Genomic DNA, 17,698 nt, shown 5'->3' with positions numbered 1-17,698 from the left:
TGAACCATTGTAAGCAGATAATATGGGATATAACAACTTACAAATGAAAACACAAAGTATAACATATATCCTGACATGCACGAAGAACTCTTGCAATCAATGGTGGTTAGTACAAGTTTAAGATAGAGCTATCCACATACAATAACTAATCTGCTCAATGATTACTTTCTGTAACTCTAATTTAATAAAAAGGAAAAAAAAAAAAAAAAAAAACCAACCAGTGATTTTTTGCTTATGATTATAAAATGATGTTACCTAAAAACATTGCCATAATCAGCAACTCTCCAGCTATATTATACTCAGCTTGAAAACCTGCTGTCCTGACTGAAAAAGAGATTGTCACTCCAAACAAGCTTAGTTTGGCTCCCAGTTCCACTTGTTGCAAAAGATAAACTCTGCAGTTCATAAATTTATACCTTGAGAAGATTTAAATTAAAAACATATTAGAACAAAGCCATGATTATGAGAACCAACCCGTCTAGCTCTCTTGTCAATTGGTGTACAAATTGGACGAAATCCTTGAGACCTCTCATTGCGCAGCTGAGCATGTTGCTTTTGCATTTTCTGCCCTGCCATCTTCCTAGGCATGCTGTCACCTTGATATTTGTAGTATTCAAGAATGGACGGGCTTCTTCTCTTAGTGGATTTAGTAATATCCCCATGATAGCCAGTGCGTGGAACAGAAGCATTTGGCTGATTCTGTTGACGTAATTTTCTCTTTTCCTTAATACGGTTGAGAAACTCTATTGTCCAAGGTGACCCTTGTTGCAATTTTCCTGAATGAACAGCTTTCGAGAGTGGTGTTTCACCATAGGGGGGTACAGTTTTCCCCTTTGAGAGTTGGCCACTAAAATTTTGCATAGATTTTTCCTGTGTAATTTTAGCCGTCTGCTGCTGCTTCTGTGGAGCTTTGCATATGTCATTGCTCCAGTTATATTCTACACCATTAAAACTATTAATGTCCCTCAACTGTCTACTATCTTCTAAGATACACCTAGTATCCATCACATCAGCTGTCGTTACATTCCGGTCAGGACTGTTACCAAATGATAATCTTCTAGCTGTCCTATTATATCTAGGAGCATGGTCTTTTACAATCTCAGAGGCCATTGGAGAGGACTTTAGAGTTTTCTCATCTATTTGAAAGTCCCCGTCAAATAAAGATTTGTCATAAAAGTTAACAACTTCACCAACAAAATCTTCATGCAAATCCTGAAGTATGTCCCTTGCACTCTGTTCTCGTTTGCTTTTTATCCTACTTGATTTCTGTTGACTGGAGAATCCTTCATTTACAATTAAGCTAGATCGAGCAAAACCATCATCCTTACGGCGAATTTTTGGTTCCCCGGTGATATATGTTTCACACCATGCTTTAGAAGGACCCATGTTTGTGGCAGCATCAGCTGCTTCTCCTTCATGAAACAGTTCACTATCCAACAAGAAATCAGGCATTTTCTGCTGCAGACATATTCTGGGACTTTGTGACACCTTAGGATCAGATGGCCTTAACAAACCCTGATCAGTCGTTTCATCATCTGCATAGTGTTTGGATGGCATAGAACATCTGAAGTCATACATAGCATCACAAGAGCTTGCATTAAATTTCCTTTTTCTATCATCTGAGTTGATGTTGCAGACAAATTTTCCTGAATCAGGAGGAGATGATACAGAGGATGAACAGTCAGTTAGTCCAGACTTGGATTCCTCCCGCTCCCCGAATTTGCACAAGAAACTAAAAAGATAGATACATTCCTCCGGCACATGATTTTTTCTGAGTATTTGGATCCTCCCTTCAACTGTCAACTCAAGGAACTCCAAGAGAATGCATCCACTAGAAATAATTGCATGTGCTGAGAGTGGATTGATAGAAGGGAACTTGGTGAAAAATGATTCAGCAAGTGTCTCTGAATCCGGAAGTCTAGAAAGTAACCCTTTATATATATTCTGGGAGTGTCTGATATAATTCAATATAGTTTCATCTGTCAGCTCAAATGATGATGAATAGAAAATCTGCAAATACGTGCCAAGACTGGCTGCCGCTGCATACAATTCATCTGCGGACTCCATTACAGGGCCAATGAAATTGCAATCTCCCTCGAAAATCTTTATTAAGGGGGAAAGAAAGAGCACAGTGAGAAAGGAAATTCATACAAAGCTGCAATACTTAGTAAGTCAAACCCCCAAAAAAAAAAAAAAGAAAAAAAAAGAGTGCAAAATATGGATGAACTGCAAATAAACCAAGCAAGCCAACATGAAAAGCATAGCAATAATTTAATCCATTCAAACAAATGTCTAGACTATAGAGATTTAACCACACATAACACACAAAAACCTGTATATGAAAGCAGAGGTCAGAGCACAAGTGAGGCAGATCAAAGAGAAAGTAATAAAGTCTATAAGAATAACAAAACCTTTGAGTGTGTCCAGGGATTGCTTCATGCTACAAGACATAAATAATTAAACAAATGCCTAGAATACTACACAATGAAAACAAGTTAATTCACCATGCTCTCGGAAAATTATAGCATGATCTTTCCCCCCAACTTCTACAATGATAACTCTAGTTTAAGAAAAAGCACCCGGATACATTAAGCATAGATGAAGTCAATTACCAGAACACAGGTAGTGAATGCAAAACTCAGAGATGTCAGAACATTTGCAGCTATATTCTCAATGCAGAGAGGAACGCATGAAGCACCCTCATCTTGAGCAGTGGTTTTCTTTCCAATATTCTTGCAGTCATACCACACTATGCACGCTGTAGAATTAAGTATTATATCAACAGGTAGAATCAGATCCCTCTCTACAACTTGTACTCCTTTCTTCTCCATAGTTAAGATCTTCTGATATGTGCTTCTCCGAGAGATTATCATATCTTTATCAAAATCTTGAGTGTTAATAATGATAGGCATGTCGTGGGAAGATTCACAGAGATGAGCTGGTTCAGATTCCTGAGCTGTGCTACAAACAGGTATAGGGAAACTGGATGTATTTGTACCATCTGAAGCCCCGGAAGACACTTTATTGCATTTTCCCTCGACAGGCCCATAGTTCAGTAGCGCTTCCAACTTCTGGTGGTTTAGAGTAACAATTAAAAACAGTCAGCTCACTAAGAGGGAACTATTAAGCATAAACATAAGCTTAAGAAATAAGAACACAGCCTGCCGAGAAATAAAAAAGTAATAAGTGGAATTTTCATTTTTTAAGAGAGTTAATAAAAACATTATTTCCCATCCAATAACTATCTTACAGAATTAATCTGATTCACAATCAAATAAAGAATAGGTTATCTGATTTCCACCCTGAGATTTACTTATATCCCAAAGAGCTGAAAGCTCAAGTGGTATAAGAGTTACTTTCCAAAAGAACTATAGGATTTTAAGGTCAGATATATAAGGCCTCACTTGCATAATTGCATTGCTATGGAGAATAAAAGGTGACCAATGGATTGGATTCGGCTAAATCTAGATTTGTTGGATGGGTCTCTTAATAACTCTCTCTTCTTCAATGTGAATCTTCAACCCTTAGCCTTAAGGCCCTTAACCCAAGCCAGACTTAGGAATTGTTCCATACAAGTCAATAAAAGTAACAATGGAATGAAAAAAGGAGTAACACATAAAAATAACCACAAAGAGAGAACAAGGAAAATCAATGAAGTATAACACAGCCAACTTGCTAGAGGTCTCACCAAAGGCTAAAAAAAACCATCTAAATTTGCTAACCTAAGCATCCAGACCTTACTTTTGAATAATAAAAATCGCCAGCTGGTTATTTAAGAATCGCTGCAGGCCTGCAGCATCTACTCTTGCAAATTGCAAGATCACCATACACAGAGTTCTCAGCTTTCAGACATTAATAAGAAAACAATGAAACAGCTGCAATATCCTGTTACCTAAGTGCGGAATAGAAATGGGTATCTTCATACACAAAACAACCTACGTAATAGCATGAAGAGCAATGCACTTATCTGAACAGCAAAAACTATTGAAATAACAAACTGAATTGGACTTCCACCAAAGGAAACAAAATCACTAAAGTGATCATATATGGTCAGACTCACAGCTGTATCTCTGTCACTTGAAGTGGCAATGACACCTTCACAGGCATCAAACTGCTGCATATGAATGCTGCTTGCACTGGCTGTTTCTTTCTTCTGACCCCTAGCAGAAAGCACAGATTTTGCATCTAATGGCTTGAGTTTGTTACCAGTTCTCATACCACCAGTAGCACTTGTAGGATTTAAGAAAAAATCCAGATCATTAAACTGAGGCATTGACTCGACGGATGAATCTACCTTATGCAAATCACCATCACAAATTCCAACATTTTCTATGATTTGACAATCATCATCAGACAACTTGCCGGATGAAATGTTCTCAAAATCAGCATTAGTAAGATTCCCAATATTTTCTATGATTTGGCAGTCTTCATCTGGTGACTTCATTGAAACGACTTCATTGATCAGATGTTTTTCTGTGCAGCTCACTCCAGATGGCATTATTACCTTGTTCTCCCTAATATTCAATCGATCTGAAGGACCATTTGATAAAACGAAATCAAGCACTACCATGTTACCATCATCAGATTTCAAACATGAACCCATTGTATAATCATCAATGTCACTGAACAGCTTCTCAATAGCAGCATTTACATCTCCATTGCATTCGTCCCTTCCCAGAAGGTGCCAATCCAAATAAATTTCATCTGATGTGAAGAGGGGCACTGGTTCCAATTCTGTGAGCATTTTATCAAAAATAACATGTAACGACCAAATATTTTCATCATCAACCAGATCTGGGACAGAGAGTGATGTGAAAGTGCCATCAATAATTGCTAGTTCACAATTGACAATTAGTTCATCAAAACTTCTGAAGGGCAAGTCTTCTGGGAACATATTGCACAATTTAGTTGCTTCAGTTGTTTGACATGCAGCATTCACCTCAAAAATGTCTAAGGAATCTGAATCAAGCATCTTAAATTCTTCAAATAAAAATGTATCAACAAAAGCAATAGGTCCAGCATCCATCGACCCAATGTCTTCCTCTCTGTAAGGAGTTTCTACAACTTGTAGGAGATCAATATCTAGACTCAGGCTTGTAAAACAAATTTCAAGGGGGAGCTTTGATGAGTGATTATCAGAAATATGCTCCAAAATATCGATTTCCACAGAGACAAGCAGATCTTGGCAACTATGTTCAAGGTCAACACTACAAGCAGAATGCTGTTCTTCAATGGTTGCAAAGAGAGGTTCCAAGCAAAAGTATGAAATATCGGCAGGTCCAACCTCTTCTACTTCAAGCAAGGGTAAGGAGGTGCCACAGTGATCGATATTGTCTGGTAAGAGATCAACGTCATCTAGTACCGGAAGCTTTGGGGTCATATCATATTCTAGACAAACAGAATCCACTGACTTCACGGGATCTTTAACATCAAAACCAAATGGATCTGTGGGCACAAGATTTAGCAATCCCTGCATGCATCAATCAGAATATAAGAATAAAAATATAAAAATTCAAACCTAATTTGCTTAGTATCATAAACAACTTAATCACAAAGATTTGAAATCAGAAAAATCTCTATGCTATGGTATGAATCAGATATCAGAAGGAACAACACATCAGCAATAAAGGATCTAGTTGAGGACTAAACTTTACATCAACTAATTACAGCTCGACTCCCAAGTTTTGAGTCAACATGCCCTGGTCATTGTGCGTGCATTATAGACAACGTTTAATAAGGAAAGCAACAGCAATAGCTCCCTCATGCATGGCTTGACATTGCATCTTAATTGCCTATGGTATTTTAAGCAGCTCACTGGTTTCTAAAGGGGAAAATAATATTCCAGCATCCTACTGGATGAGTTACATTTTATATTTTTGCTCCAAAAAAAAAATCATAGCTACCAAATCATCTGATCCCAAAACTAAAACTCCTTGAGCTACTTAGCAATTACCATAAAAGACTCTTGTAGTTCTCTACCTTTAAACCCAACTTAAGTGAGAGACAGGACGTCAGGTCAAACTTTTAAACAAAATTTTGTACAAAGCAATCACAGTTTCCTACTTTTCAATGACAAAGACCTTGATTGAATCAGAAACAATATAATTTTTTTCAGTAACACAAAGCTTATAAGTGTTACATGAGTAAAAAAACCATTCAGTAGTTATGCATTCATCTGCATATAAAGATCATCTCAGAGAACAAAATCAATTTAATGCACATTCAACAGAGCAGGTGTAAGCAGCAATTAGTATGCTATGTTATTCCATTTACCAAATCATCATCACAATCTTGCACTTCAGACAATAACTGAACTTCTTTCTCGTACATGCAAACATTCTCCTGAAAATATTACAAACACAAACCCCAGTAGTTAATAAACTAAGAGGGCTTACAAACTATTTTTCTTCATCAAATGCAAAAGATAAGTTTATTTACCATAAATTGAGAAAGTTCTGGTGCTTCAAACTGAATAATTTCAGCCTTATTGTAATTCTTTTCACCAACAGTGTCCTTTGCATATTGATTCTCTAGTGTTACGGAATCAGAAGCTGAACAGCTGTGAGCTTCCATTTCTTCATGATATAAGCCAGCTTCCTTCTGCAACAGAAGATATGATGAGTGCATGAATTTCATTTCATTTTGCCTCTTGAACACGATTTGTATGTTTTATAGGTACACTACACAATTAAAAAAAATATATATACAAACTAAAGTTTTGTTGTCCCGCATATTTAGTAGGCATCATGCTAAAACTAAGCCAGAGCCAGATATGAGCATGACTAACAAACAGTCTATCTGCTTAAGTGAAACAGAATGTTTAATCAAGCATGGAATTTACTTCTTTGACAAGGATATTCATCTATAATGGCCACCAGTGATTTTTGGATAATAATACAGACATACAGTCTAGCATCACAACTCAAAACAATTTCAAAAACCAGTATTGTAGACCAGTACTTACCAGCTGGCAGTCCTGGCACTTTAAGACAGCATGCATCAAACTTACGAGTTAGAAATATCTAAACATGATTAATCAAAGAAGATAGTGACTCGGTCACCCTTCACTTTTATGATACACATTGCCATTATAGGAAAGCATTAATAGGTAGTTTCTTAGATTCCATAAAACAGGAAGGAAACGCCTGATTTCAAGATAATAGGACAGAATTTCAACATTGCACCACAGAAATCTCACACATATTATAGAACTCTTTAAAGATGATATATCTTTTAATTTATATGTGGTAACCTTACAATGATCATGTTTTCTCCAAACACTAAGCTCTCAGTGCCAAAAACTTCATAATTCTCTTAAATGATCATTAGAAAGGCTAATTGAGACGAGATCATCTGCTGAGTAAATAAATCCTACTTCTAACCAAATAATAGAGATTATTGAAGCACAAATTCATCATTGCTACCAAAAATAGCTTAAAATCCAACATAACATGAAAATTCGTCAGAAACCCTAAAACTCACCAACCAGAGCTCAAAACTTCTAGAAAATCAAAACAACCTCCAAAAATCAAATCAAAACGTACAATCTCACATCTGTCTTCCGTATTAAGCTCCAGAAACAATTCGAGATAAACAAAACTATAGATAACACACTGAAACCCTCAATTCACCTGTCATATTTCAAAAATAACAGGCGAACACAAAATTGACGAGAAAAAGTAAAAAATGGATAGAAATTCAAAATTACCTTCGGAATTTGAACATCGTCATAACTACTTCCGGAATTGAACGACAAATCGCCATTAAAAGTGTCGATAGTGTGAGGAAGAACATCGGAGTAGAATTTGGAGAGAGCACCGTCGATCGGAAGGTTTTGGAGCTGGTGAGAAACGGAAATGGCGGAAGAAGTGGAGCAGCAACGAAGAAATTCATCGGAAGATGAGAGTGATTTGGGAGGAGAAGGTAGAGGAGAGAGAGGAAGACGAAGGAATTTTAGGGTTTGATCGGAGATGAAGTAGTCGGGAGTGAGAAATCGAGTTCGCATTTTCTGCAGATTGCTTCTGCTTTGGTGTAATGGAGGAGTAGAGTGAAACCGTTTGTAGCAGAGTCTGCAGAGATGATGAATGTGAGTGAGAGTATTTTGAATTTTCAAGATTTAAGTACAAGGTGAGGTGTGGACAATGTCAATAGCGCGCTATTTTTTTTTTCGTTTTCCTTTTTCCAAACTTTCAAAATGGCTCTTGCTGGACTGCTTGCAACAGATGTGTCAAAATTCGAGGTGTCCGGGGCAGGGTTTGGTGTAGCAAAAAATCTTGGGTGGACCTGGTCCACAATAAACTTATTGTGGACCTAAAAAATATCACGTGATTTTCTTTCCCAGCCCACACACTCCCGTAAAAAAATCGATGAATTATGTTCCTCTGCAACTTCATCATCTACGCCGAGCTCGAAGTTTTTCCTCTCTCCTTCTAATCAATTCTATACATTCATCAATTCTAGGGTTAATAATTTCTCCATAATCAATCAATTTCTGCAAAATTCATGGAAAATTCTTCTATACATTCACTTGAATTTGATATAAATCGAAATATACAGGACACCGTAGAAAAGTTCGATATTAATGTCATCAATTTCGATCTGAACGATGAAGCTCAAATTGAAAGCAACTATGAAGGTAAGAATTATTAATAATCTATTTGATTGATCAAACTGTGCATAGTTATTGATCTGATCATTGTTTGATTTGTCAAATAGCAGGAAGCTTGTATCATCATCCCATTCAAGAAGATGACGCTATTGAAGATGTAGAACAAGCTATTATTGAAGCTGAGGATGAGAATGAAGTTCAGCAGGAAAATCAACATGTAATGCAAGCTCAAGGTATTAAGCAATTATGCAATTACAATTGTTTGTTTGGAAAATCAAATTAGGTATTTAGGTATTAATTCGTATAATTGCAACAGTAGTACGTAATTTATATTGATTGAAAATAATTAGGTTCACAGTAGTTAGAGACATGCAAAGCCAGTTTTAAGTAATATAGTTGCCTTTACTAATAGTATAGTGATCTATCTTAGAGTGCTTTTCTGATATGTCTGTTGTACTGTAGACTTTAGAGTGCTATTGTAATATACCCAATTTGACTTATATAAATGATAATTATGGATGGTGTAAATAAATAACAGGTGAAAATAATAATGAAGAGATTAGTGGTTGGTTAGTAGGAGAAACTCGAGCAACACTTGCAGAAATACATGAATTGTATTGTCAACATGCTGCTGTAGTTGGTTTTAGTGTTAGAAAAGCAAAACAGACAAGCAAAACCGGAACTAAAGATATTATCACCAAAAAGTTCTTTGTATGCTCTGCAGCTGGACTGAGGAATTCTGGTAAAAAGAAGGAAAAAATTCCAGAACTCTTGACAGAGGAAAGTTCTTTGTTAAAAAAAAAAACAAGACAAAGTAGGAGAGTTCCTATAACAAGAAAAATTGTAATGCTTTGATAGTAGCCAAATTGAATGAGGAGGGGCAATTTGAGATAGTTCAGCATGTGTTGGTGCACAATCATCCACTCACTAGACCACAATGGAACCATTTCCACCGTTCAGAGCGTGCAATGACTGAAATTAAAGGGCAAGTGATTGAGGCCATGCAAGAATCTGGACTAAGACCTATGGAATCCTTTAATTACATGTCAAATGAAGCTGGAGGAGAAGATGCTATTGGTCATACAGTGAAAGACCACATGAATTATTGTTATAAGCTGAAAATAAAGGCCATTGAAGCAGGAGATTCTCAAGTAGTTTGTGACAAATTACAGGAAGCTTATTCTGAAGACCCTAACTTCTTTTTCAGAGTAAGGTTGGATGCAGATGGAAGGGTTTGTAACTTGTTTTGGAGGGATTCTATGATGCTTGAAGATTACAAAATATATGGGGATGTCACTGTTTTTGACACCACATATAGGACGAATCGTTACAACCTCATTTGCGCACCCTTTGTAGGAATAAACAACCATTGGAAGAACACTATGTTTGCTTGTTCTTTTATTGGTGATGAGACCATAGAGTCATTTGTGTGGCTATTTGAAACCTTCAAAAAGGCAATGGGTGGTAAATGTCCTGTCTCACTATTTACAGACCAAGATGCAGCCATGGCAGCAGCAATACCCAAGGTAATTAGTTACTACTACATCTAAATATGTTTGTACTGGAATTATATTTAGTTACCTCTATTTTAAATGTAGTAACCATTTATGAAACCATAGTAACTGTATCAAAATGTACAGGTATTTCCAAACACTAGACATAGACTATGTCTATGGAATTTGATTCAAAATGCTGTAACAAGATTTGGAATTTTGAAGAGTGATGACACATTCAAAGCCGCTTTCACAAAATGCTTGAGTGGTTGTATAAACGAAGCTCAATTTGAAGTATGTTGGGATTCAATGATGACAAAGTACAAGCTGAAAAACAACAGTTGGTTCAAGAGGTTATACTCACTAAAGCATAAGTGGTCAACAACTCAAAGTAAGGACTTTTTTTCCGCGGGAATCTTGTCGTCACAGAGAAGTGAGAGAAAAAATCATGCAGTGGGATTTAAAGCAAACAAGAAGACAAGTTTGACAGATTTCTACGACATATTTCAAAAGACAGTGAAGACTTGGAGAAGGAATGAGGATTTTTATGAGTTCAATAGCACAAAATCAAATGCTTTTGGTGAAAAAATACCAACAGTTCACTGAGTCAAAGAGTATAAGAATTAAAAAGGTGTTTCATAAATAAATTAATAAGAGAAAATCAATGTAATCAAACAAAAGATTACTTACTTAGGAGCCAAACAAGAATAATTGATAATGCAATAGTCAACAATCTCTAGGACTAATGGATCCAATAGTTTTATTTCCTTGTTATTTGACTTCAAAAAGTGTGAAATGAATATAAGCTTTTCATCAGATTTCCAATCCAAAGAAAACGAACACCTGGACCCTCCATTTGCAAGAATATTTTCAAAGCCAATCACAGGGATAGTGCCTCTAATTGCCTCCCTCCCTCCATTTGTTTTGTTGTGGTCAAATGTAGAAATTTGACCCAACACCTCAGGTAATTTTGTCACCCAAATAGCAAGTTCAGAGATCTCGTCAATCACAGATTGAACTCGAGGATCCATAAGAAACGAATCATCCTGGGACAAATTAATACCAGAAGAGCCAGAAGAGTTGTTGGCCTCACCACGTGAAAGAAGAATCTCTCTTATCTTATCATTGTAAAAAGAAGAGATCACATGCATATCTCTTTTCATGAACAAAAATTGCTCATGAACGGGCTGCAAAAACATTAAAAGAAACATGTATAAACATTTAAATCATATCAAATAATAAAAATAATAATATAGAATAAAAGTCAGCTACTCCTTACATCAATAGCAGCCGAATGGATCTCTTGATCTGACATCGAACCTGCCGGGAGAATGAACTGTATTGTACCCTGGGAATCAGGCACATCACCACTCCTCCCGACATTCCTCACAACATTATCACTCCCCCCAGCATTCCCCATACTTCCCCCTGCAATACCCACAACATGTCCATCCAGAAACTTCATTTTACCACTAACAGGATACACATCAGACAGTAAAATCCCACACCCAAAACTTTTAGACAATTTTTCCTTCTTAATTCTATCCCTAATCAACTCATCATTCCAATGTTGAATTAAGGGTAAAGAAGTACTTAATTCAACATTCCTAAATTTCAACCTATGAAAGTAAATAATCTCCAACATCAAAACACAACCACAACAGTTCTGAATTTCTCCTTTTTTGTAACTTTTAACACCTTCACATAGTTTTTCAAGAACATATTTACACCAATTCAAATTCTTAATTTGTTCAACATCATCAAGTGCCTTGACGATCCTAAGATCGGCAGTTCTGTTAGAAGTAGGAGCTAAAAACGTGGATATAGCATGCATAACAAAGAGTTGCTTAAACTCATCTCCACCTTGGCCTAAAGTAGGTATCCTAGCTTCTAACAAATTAAGTGGAATTTGATCATTTTCATCTGTTAACCCAAAATGCAATCTCCAATTATGTTTGAAAACAAAGTCTGGATTATTTTTATTAGCAGATCTAGGTATCTCCTCAACATTTTTGGGGTTCAAAGGAAGGAAAAACACGTCATACACATCATACTCATTCACCACAAACTCCTTATTATTACCAATTGAAAACATGCAGCTACCAAAGTCAAAAGAATCAATTAGCCACCTGTACATACTAGTAGGATTCCTTTTCAACTTCAATGATAACAACCCTCCAAAACCAATTTCATTTACAGAATTTTTTTGATCAAGAGTAAAGTTAGACATCATGTCAACCAAATGCAAAGGCCTACATTTAGTTTTAAATGGCCGCATTCAGCAAAATAGAAATAATAATGCTATCAACATTAAATCAACATCAAGTTAACAAATCAAAAAATCAATGCAGTCTGACAAAAAAATTTCCAAAAAAAAGAGAAGCTAATTTTTCACATAATATGTACGATGATAATGAAGTATTAGAGAGAGAAGTTCACAAATACTGTAAGCTCAATGCATTCAAGGGCAGATTATAGAATTTAACAAAGCAATATTGTTGGTAACAGGGCATATTATAGAATCTAACAAAGCACTATTGTTGGTAGGCTTTCCAAATTTCACATTAGAGTAGGAAATCATGCATGCTTGAACACCAAAAGTCGACTTGTTCTTTTTCATAGCTAAGTTACTTACGTAGGCACATCACCACCAGATTCAGTAGCTTCAACTATTGGTTTCTTCGTTCTAGTCCTTGGCTTCTTAGGACGAACAAGAGCAGCAGGTTCAACTTCAGCTTCATCATGAGTTCTCTTACGACGAGATAATGGTGATATAATTGCAGAAACTTGATGCTCAAGAGCACCTTCATGAACCTCTTCAATAGCAATATTCTTTTTCTTGTTAGATTTAGTTTTCTTCTTCAAGCCTTTGGCACCATTATGATACAAAAGAAATCAAAATGTAAATTATAGTGACCTTTCTGAAACAATAATGACCAGAAAATTTAAGACTAGAGAATCACATAAATAAACCATAAAAAACAGAAACATTGCAAATTACATAATGCAGGCCAGTAACCAAAGTATCCAAACTCAAAAATCCAGCAATATTAATTCAAATAGCAGAGACACAGCAGAGACAGAGATCATCATTGAGTACACAAATTCTGAAAGTAATCGAACAATATACAAATTAAGCAGTGAATAAAATACAAATTCTGAACCTACTAACCTACTCACAAACAACGTACATGAGTTTACACTGAAAATGATATATGCACTAAATGTACTAAATATCTAACATAGGTCATTGTTACTTCTCTGCTGCTTATACTCTTATTTAAATATATAAAAAAAGAACTAAGAGGGATTTCATTAGAAAAGAACTCGAGATCGAGATTAAGAGAACAAATGAAGTGGCTTTTAAATACTGATTATTATGATATAGTTTCTTTTATGATTAATGTAGTAATCTTTAATTTTGTTAGCTAAATTTTTTAGAATAATAACCTTTTTTCATAATATAGCGATCTTTATTCCTAAATAGTAATCTTTATTTCATACCCTTGTATTGTCAATTTTTTAACATTAATGAACACATAGTCCTTTATATTTATAATAGTAACATTATTAATAAAATAGTTACTTTATTTTAACATATAGTGACCTACGATGATTGCCATTAAGGAGAAGCTAGATGTAATCCTGGTACTCGACTTTCATAACCATTGCCAAAAAGCATGGGTCAAGAAGCTTATGCAGGTTAGACTACCAAACTAACAGACTCCATTCACAAATTAACAGACTCCATCACTAATAATCACAAATTAACAATGATTTTGCCTAAAAAAGGATCTTGCTCTCTCGGAACAAAGAGTAATATAGCTCAAAAGATATGACACAAATGATCAAACAAAATCTACAAAGAGTTCTCATAGCACCTCAAACTACACTAGAGCAATCACCAATTAATTGGCCAAATTCTCAACAAGAAGTTACACCAAGCGAAACATTCATTGACACAAAAACTCACATATACTTTGTGGTGCTTGAAGTTACTTAACTAAATAATTATTAGCAATGCATATGTAAACATCGTTGGAAAAAGGCAAAATCCAAATTTCAGAAAATCATCATTATTACAAACAAAAACTTTTGTAGTTGACTACTAATCTGAAGGATCATCAGAACTTGTACAAAATTCATCAATTATCGAGCTAAGTCAGCAAACACTTATCAAACACGTGCAAGACTAATCTGAAAGATCATCACAAGTTGTAACTGCTGGGGAGAATCACAAACAGGAACAAATCCAAGTACATAGCCATAGACCAATATTGTTCCTCCATCTCAATACCTTTATGCTGGGGGTGGGGTGGGGTGGGGGAATAGCACATTAAAGTTGTATGTTGCAACCTGCCCCCATAGTTTGTCAACATGATACTTCATGAGTCAAATACACCAACAAATCTCGTTTGTCAAAACCAAATGAATATCAAATAAAGATGGGCAAGGACCTCAAGGTTTAAAAGTGCAAACTAAGGGGGATTTGTACTATTCTTCCATAAATGGCACGGGCACAAGTACAAGTGTACAACCTTGTGCTGGTTCAATGCTGAGATTATTTGTTGTGTGATCTTCAGCAAAAGACCATAATCGTTTCTAGAATCTGATTCCGAATACTCATAGGATTTGTTCCTCTCATGTTCACTTCATAGATATATAAGAAAAATGTTTTAGGTGTAAATTTCTTGATGCATGGGTTTAATTTGTTAGCATATGCCAGGATACTAATTTTGGCCAGAAGCCCAATTGGACTGCAGAATAGGCAGCAAGCAGAGTGCACAACTTACATTCCTTTTATGCAAGTACACAACTAAGAATTTCGATTACTTAGTAGTTAACTTAACTCCTCCCTAATCTCCAGCTCTAGTTGAGTCAGAAAAGGATGGTGCATCTTTACATTTAGAAAGTATGCATCCATTGTATATATATCTTTACATATAGAAAGCTGTGAGGTTCGGGTGCATTCACACTCGAGGTGGCTCAACATTATTGACTAAATTGTAGTATATGTATGAAATTGTGCAATTAAATAACTATACAGAATGCTGAAAACAAACCCTCAAGCAAACCATCACTTCCAGAATACGTCAATATGAATCTCGCCTTCTCTATTCAAATCGTTGCTATACATAAAATTGAGTTGAGCAAAGAGCTACACACATTGAATTAACATTATTCAACAGCTCTCTTTTATGTCAAACTAAACACAATATCTGAAACATTACCTTCGAAAAATCATAAAAAAAAAAATCAAAAAACCCTAGATCTTCAATAATCTTCAATACGAATCAAAATTCAAACAAAAATCATGCAAATAGTTTAAATTAAAGAAAAACAACAATGAATAACCTCAAAATTGCAGAAATACAGTGCAAATCATGAAAAAAAATCGAAAAACCCTAGATCTTCAATACGAAACAAAATTACAACAAAAATCATGCAAATAGTTTAAATCAAAGAAAAACAACAATGAATAACCTCAAAATTGCAGAAATACAGTACAAATCATGAAAAAAAAATCAAAAAATCCTAGATCTTCAATAATCTTCAATACGAAACAAAATTCAAACAAAAATCATGCAAATAGTTTAAATTAAAGAAAAACAACAATGAATAACCTCAAAATTGCAGAAATCAAATGATAAACAACAATTATACCAGAAAGTGGTCGAGTAGCTGAAGAACGAAGGCCTCTTCTCGGTTGAACTGTACCACCACCTCTAGTTCTTGCCATTGAAGAATAATTCGAGCAATTTTACAGAAAAATCGGTGCTGATTTTGTAGAGAGAGAAAATGGAAGAACGGAGGTCGGAAGAGAGAGAAAGTGTGTAGCTGCGTTTTTTTGGGAAAAGAAATCAAGAGCATGCGTTTTGGGTGGGAATAGTGGAAGGCAGGAAGAAGCAATAGTAAGATGTTGGAGACAAAGCTAGTCACGTGATAATACCGGGTTCACAATAAAATTATTGTGGACCAGGTTTATTTAAGTTTTGGTATTGATGTAGAGATGGCAATGGATCGGAATCGGATTGGGTGGAGCTTTACCGGCATCAATCCATTCACTTCATCCTCATCCATTCGTCACCTGTTTCACCCATCATCCATATCCGTCCGTCCATCATCCACGGATGACACAGGATGACTAATGGATGAATATTAGAGTGAAATAAATAAAAAATAGAAAATAAAACTCACATAAACTCTCATTTTCGGTTATTTATACAATAATGGTTTTATTTTATTAATAAAAAAAAAGAAACAATAACAACATATTATGAAAAATTAATTTGCAACAAAAAAAAAGTAATTTTCTTGCACATTTCATATTTTAATATTAAAATTCTTAGATAAAGAATTTAATATATGTTAAACGGGTGGGTGGATGGTTAGCGGGTGAAGTAAAGTATCATCCACATTTGATCCATCCATCACCCGCTTCATCCGTCACTCGCTTCTCATCCATTTAATTCGGGTTTTTCGTCCATTTATTTAAAGCGGGTGGAGCGGGTTAGCGTATATCCACTTAATATTGCCATCCTTAGTTTGGTGTGGTCGGATCGGCTCTATTTAGTACAAAGTATTTAAATAAAAGTCCTGTTAAATCATTGTGTCGACCAATACAAGTCAAAATCTGAATGTGATTTATTTCGGATTGGTTTCGTCAGATCGGTTTTTGACAGCGATGCAACCAAATCCATCAACTACATATCATGTTGTATCATGCCAAGTTTACAAAAGCATAGCTTAGTGTCTTAGACACAACCCAAGTCCACGTATTGTCGTATCAGTATATTTTCACTTACTTCGTATATTAATTTAGTTGTGTTCTGTTATGTCGGCCTATGTGCTAACAGAAAAAAAATGTGACCCAGACATGGCCCATGGCCCCTGTGTCCGTGCCCATATTGTGCTACATAGTTTCGTGTCATTTTCAATTGAGACACTATCGACTTAGCATTCAAAAAACAAAACCTTGGCAACATAATACTCATTCTAAAGCATCCATCCCTAATCCACTAAATTTAACCTCGCTTGTGTTTGTATCCTGTTAACACAAGCGCAATAGTCAGCTCCTCCCTTGCACTTGATAAGATTGAATTATTAAGGGCTCGTGTAGCGTCTGTAGCCCATTAAAATGAGTTTTCTTGTCTGAACGTGGATGACACGGTCCTTCTCTAACTAGAAGAGTAGCAAATCGTCTGCTTATCGAAGTTAGGATTACGGAAAATAGGGCATCATTCATTGTCAATAAGCATGAATGTCATTTCTTAAATTAGATGTTCGCTTGTGCAACACCCTTTATGTGCCTAACTTGCAGCCTTATTACCATCGTATAGGCAAAAACGCATGGCACAACCAACTGAACCAAGGGTCCAAACGCTCGATTGTAAACACTTTATCTAGTTCATTCCCATTAGTGATGTATTGGAAGACAAATAAAAATAAGAGCATATTTGATAAAGATGTTTTTTGGTTGAAGCAGATTTAATTGTACTTACCATTTTACTAAATGCTTGTTTAAAAGATTTGGGTAACAATTATTATTATTTGGGGTAATGGTATGCCGTATACACCTCTTTATTGCCTCTCTAAA

The 17,698-nt window shown here is 35.6% G+C and overlaps 4 protein-coding genes across 4 annotated transcripts; 1 reads left to right on the top strand and 3 right to left on the bottom strand.

Moving 5' to 3' along the window:
• Positions 1-20: 20 nt before the first annotated feature.
• Positions 21-2,563, bottom strand: LOC110697066 (protein SHORTAGE IN CHIASMATA 1-like). The gene is made up of 2 exons (XM_021874409.1): positions 475-2,563; positions 21-395 (listed from the first exon to the last, which is right to left on the bottom strand). The coding sequence occupies exons 1-2, from the start codon at positions 2,065-2,067 to the stop codon at positions 300-302; spliced, it is 1,689 nt and encodes a 562-aa protein (XP_021730101.1). The 5' UTR covers positions 2,068-2,563; the 3' UTR covers positions 21-299.
• A 2-nt stretch (positions 2,564-2,565) lies between these two features.
• Positions 2,566-8,297, bottom strand: LOC110697341 (protein SHORTAGE IN CHIASMATA 1-like). Its single transcript, XM_021874724.1, has 5 exons — positions 7,709-8,297; positions 6,439-6,600; positions 6,274-6,342; positions 4,061-5,470; positions 2,566-3,071 (listed from the first exon to the last, which is right to left on the bottom strand). The coding sequence occupies exons 1-5, from the start codon at positions 8,003-8,005 to the stop codon at positions 2,589-2,591; spliced, it is 2,421 nt and encodes an 806-aa protein (XP_021730416.1). The 5' UTR covers positions 8,006-8,297; the 3' UTR covers positions 2,566-2,588.
• Positions 8,298-9,576: 1,279 nt separating this feature from the next.
• LOC110697340 (protein FAR1-RELATED SEQUENCE 5-like) lies at positions 9,577-10,707 on the top strand. Its single transcript, XM_021874723.1, has 2 exons — positions 9,577-10,134; positions 10,249-10,707. The coding sequence occupies exons 1-2, from the start codon at positions 9,577-9,579 to the stop codon at positions 10,705-10,707; spliced, it is 1,017 nt and encodes a 338-aa protein (XP_021730415.1).
• Positions 10,708-10,787: 80 nt separating this feature from the next.
• Positions 10,788-15,841, bottom strand: LOC110697339. Its single transcript, XM_021874722.1, has 4 exons — positions 15,766-15,841; positions 12,737-12,968; positions 11,381-12,353; positions 10,788-11,288 (listed from the first exon to the last, which is right to left on the bottom strand). The coding sequence occupies exons 1-4, from the start codon at positions 15,839-15,841 to the stop codon at positions 10,788-10,790; spliced, it is 1,782 nt and encodes a 593-aa protein (XP_021730414.1).
• Positions 15,842-17,698: the final 1,857 nt, after the last annotated feature.

Source organism: Chenopodium quinoa, unplaced genomic scaffold (assembly GCF_001683475.1).
Source record: "Chenopodium quinoa cultivar QQ74 unplaced genomic scaffold, ASM168347v1, whole genome shotgun sequence".
In the NCBI taxonomy this organism is placed as follows: domain Eukaryota; kingdom Viridiplantae; phylum Streptophyta; class Magnoliopsida; order Caryophyllales; family Amaranthaceae; genus Chenopodium; species Chenopodium quinoa.
The sequence above is the reverse complement of the archived record's forward strand: the minus strand, read 5'-3'. Positions and strand labels throughout refer to the sequence as shown.

Excerpts from the sequence above, each read along its gene's own strand:
- LOC110697066 (XM_021874409.1), bottom strand. The coding sequence starts at position 2,067 with ATGGAGTCCGCAGATGAATTGTATGCAGCGGCAGCCAGTCTTGGCACG. Across the intron at positions 396-474 it reads TTGACAAGAGAGCTAGACGG|AGTTTATCTTTTGCAACAAG; the intron begins GTTGGTTCTCAT and ends TATGAACTGCAG.
- LOC110697341 (XM_021874724.1), bottom strand. The coding sequence starts at position 8,005 with ATGCGAACTCGATTTCTCACTCCCGACTACTTCATCTCCGATCAAACC. Across the intron at positions 6,343-6,438 it reads CAGAACTTTCTCAATTTATG|GAGAATGTTTGCATGTACGA; the intron begins GTAAATAAACTT and ends TAATATTTTCAG. Across the intron at positions 5,471-6,273 it reads AAGATTGTGATGATGATTTG|GGATTGCTAAATCTTGTGCC; the intron begins GTAAATGGAATA and ends TGATGCATGCAG.
- LOC110697340 (XM_021874723.1), top strand. The coding sequence starts at position 9,577 with ATGACTGAAATTAAAGGGCAAGTGATTGAGGCCATGCAAGAATCTGGA. Across the intron at positions 10,135-10,248 it reads TGGCAGCAGCAATACCCAAG|GTATTTCCAAACACTAGACA; the intron begins GTAATTAGTTAC and ends CAAAATGTACAG.
- LOC110697339 (XM_021874722.1), bottom strand. The coding sequence starts at position 15,841 with ATGGCAAGAACTAGAGGTGGTGGTACAGTTCAACCGAGAAGAGGCCTT. Across the intron at positions 12,354-12,736 it reads TCTGGTGGTGATGTGCCTAC|GCCTTTGCATTTGGTTGACA; the intron begins GTAAGTAACTTA and ends AACTAAATGTAG. Across the intron at positions 11,289-11,380 it reads TCCATTCGGCTGCTATTGAT|CCCGTTCATGAGCAATTTTT; the intron begins GTAAGGAGTAGC and ends ATGTTTTTGCAG.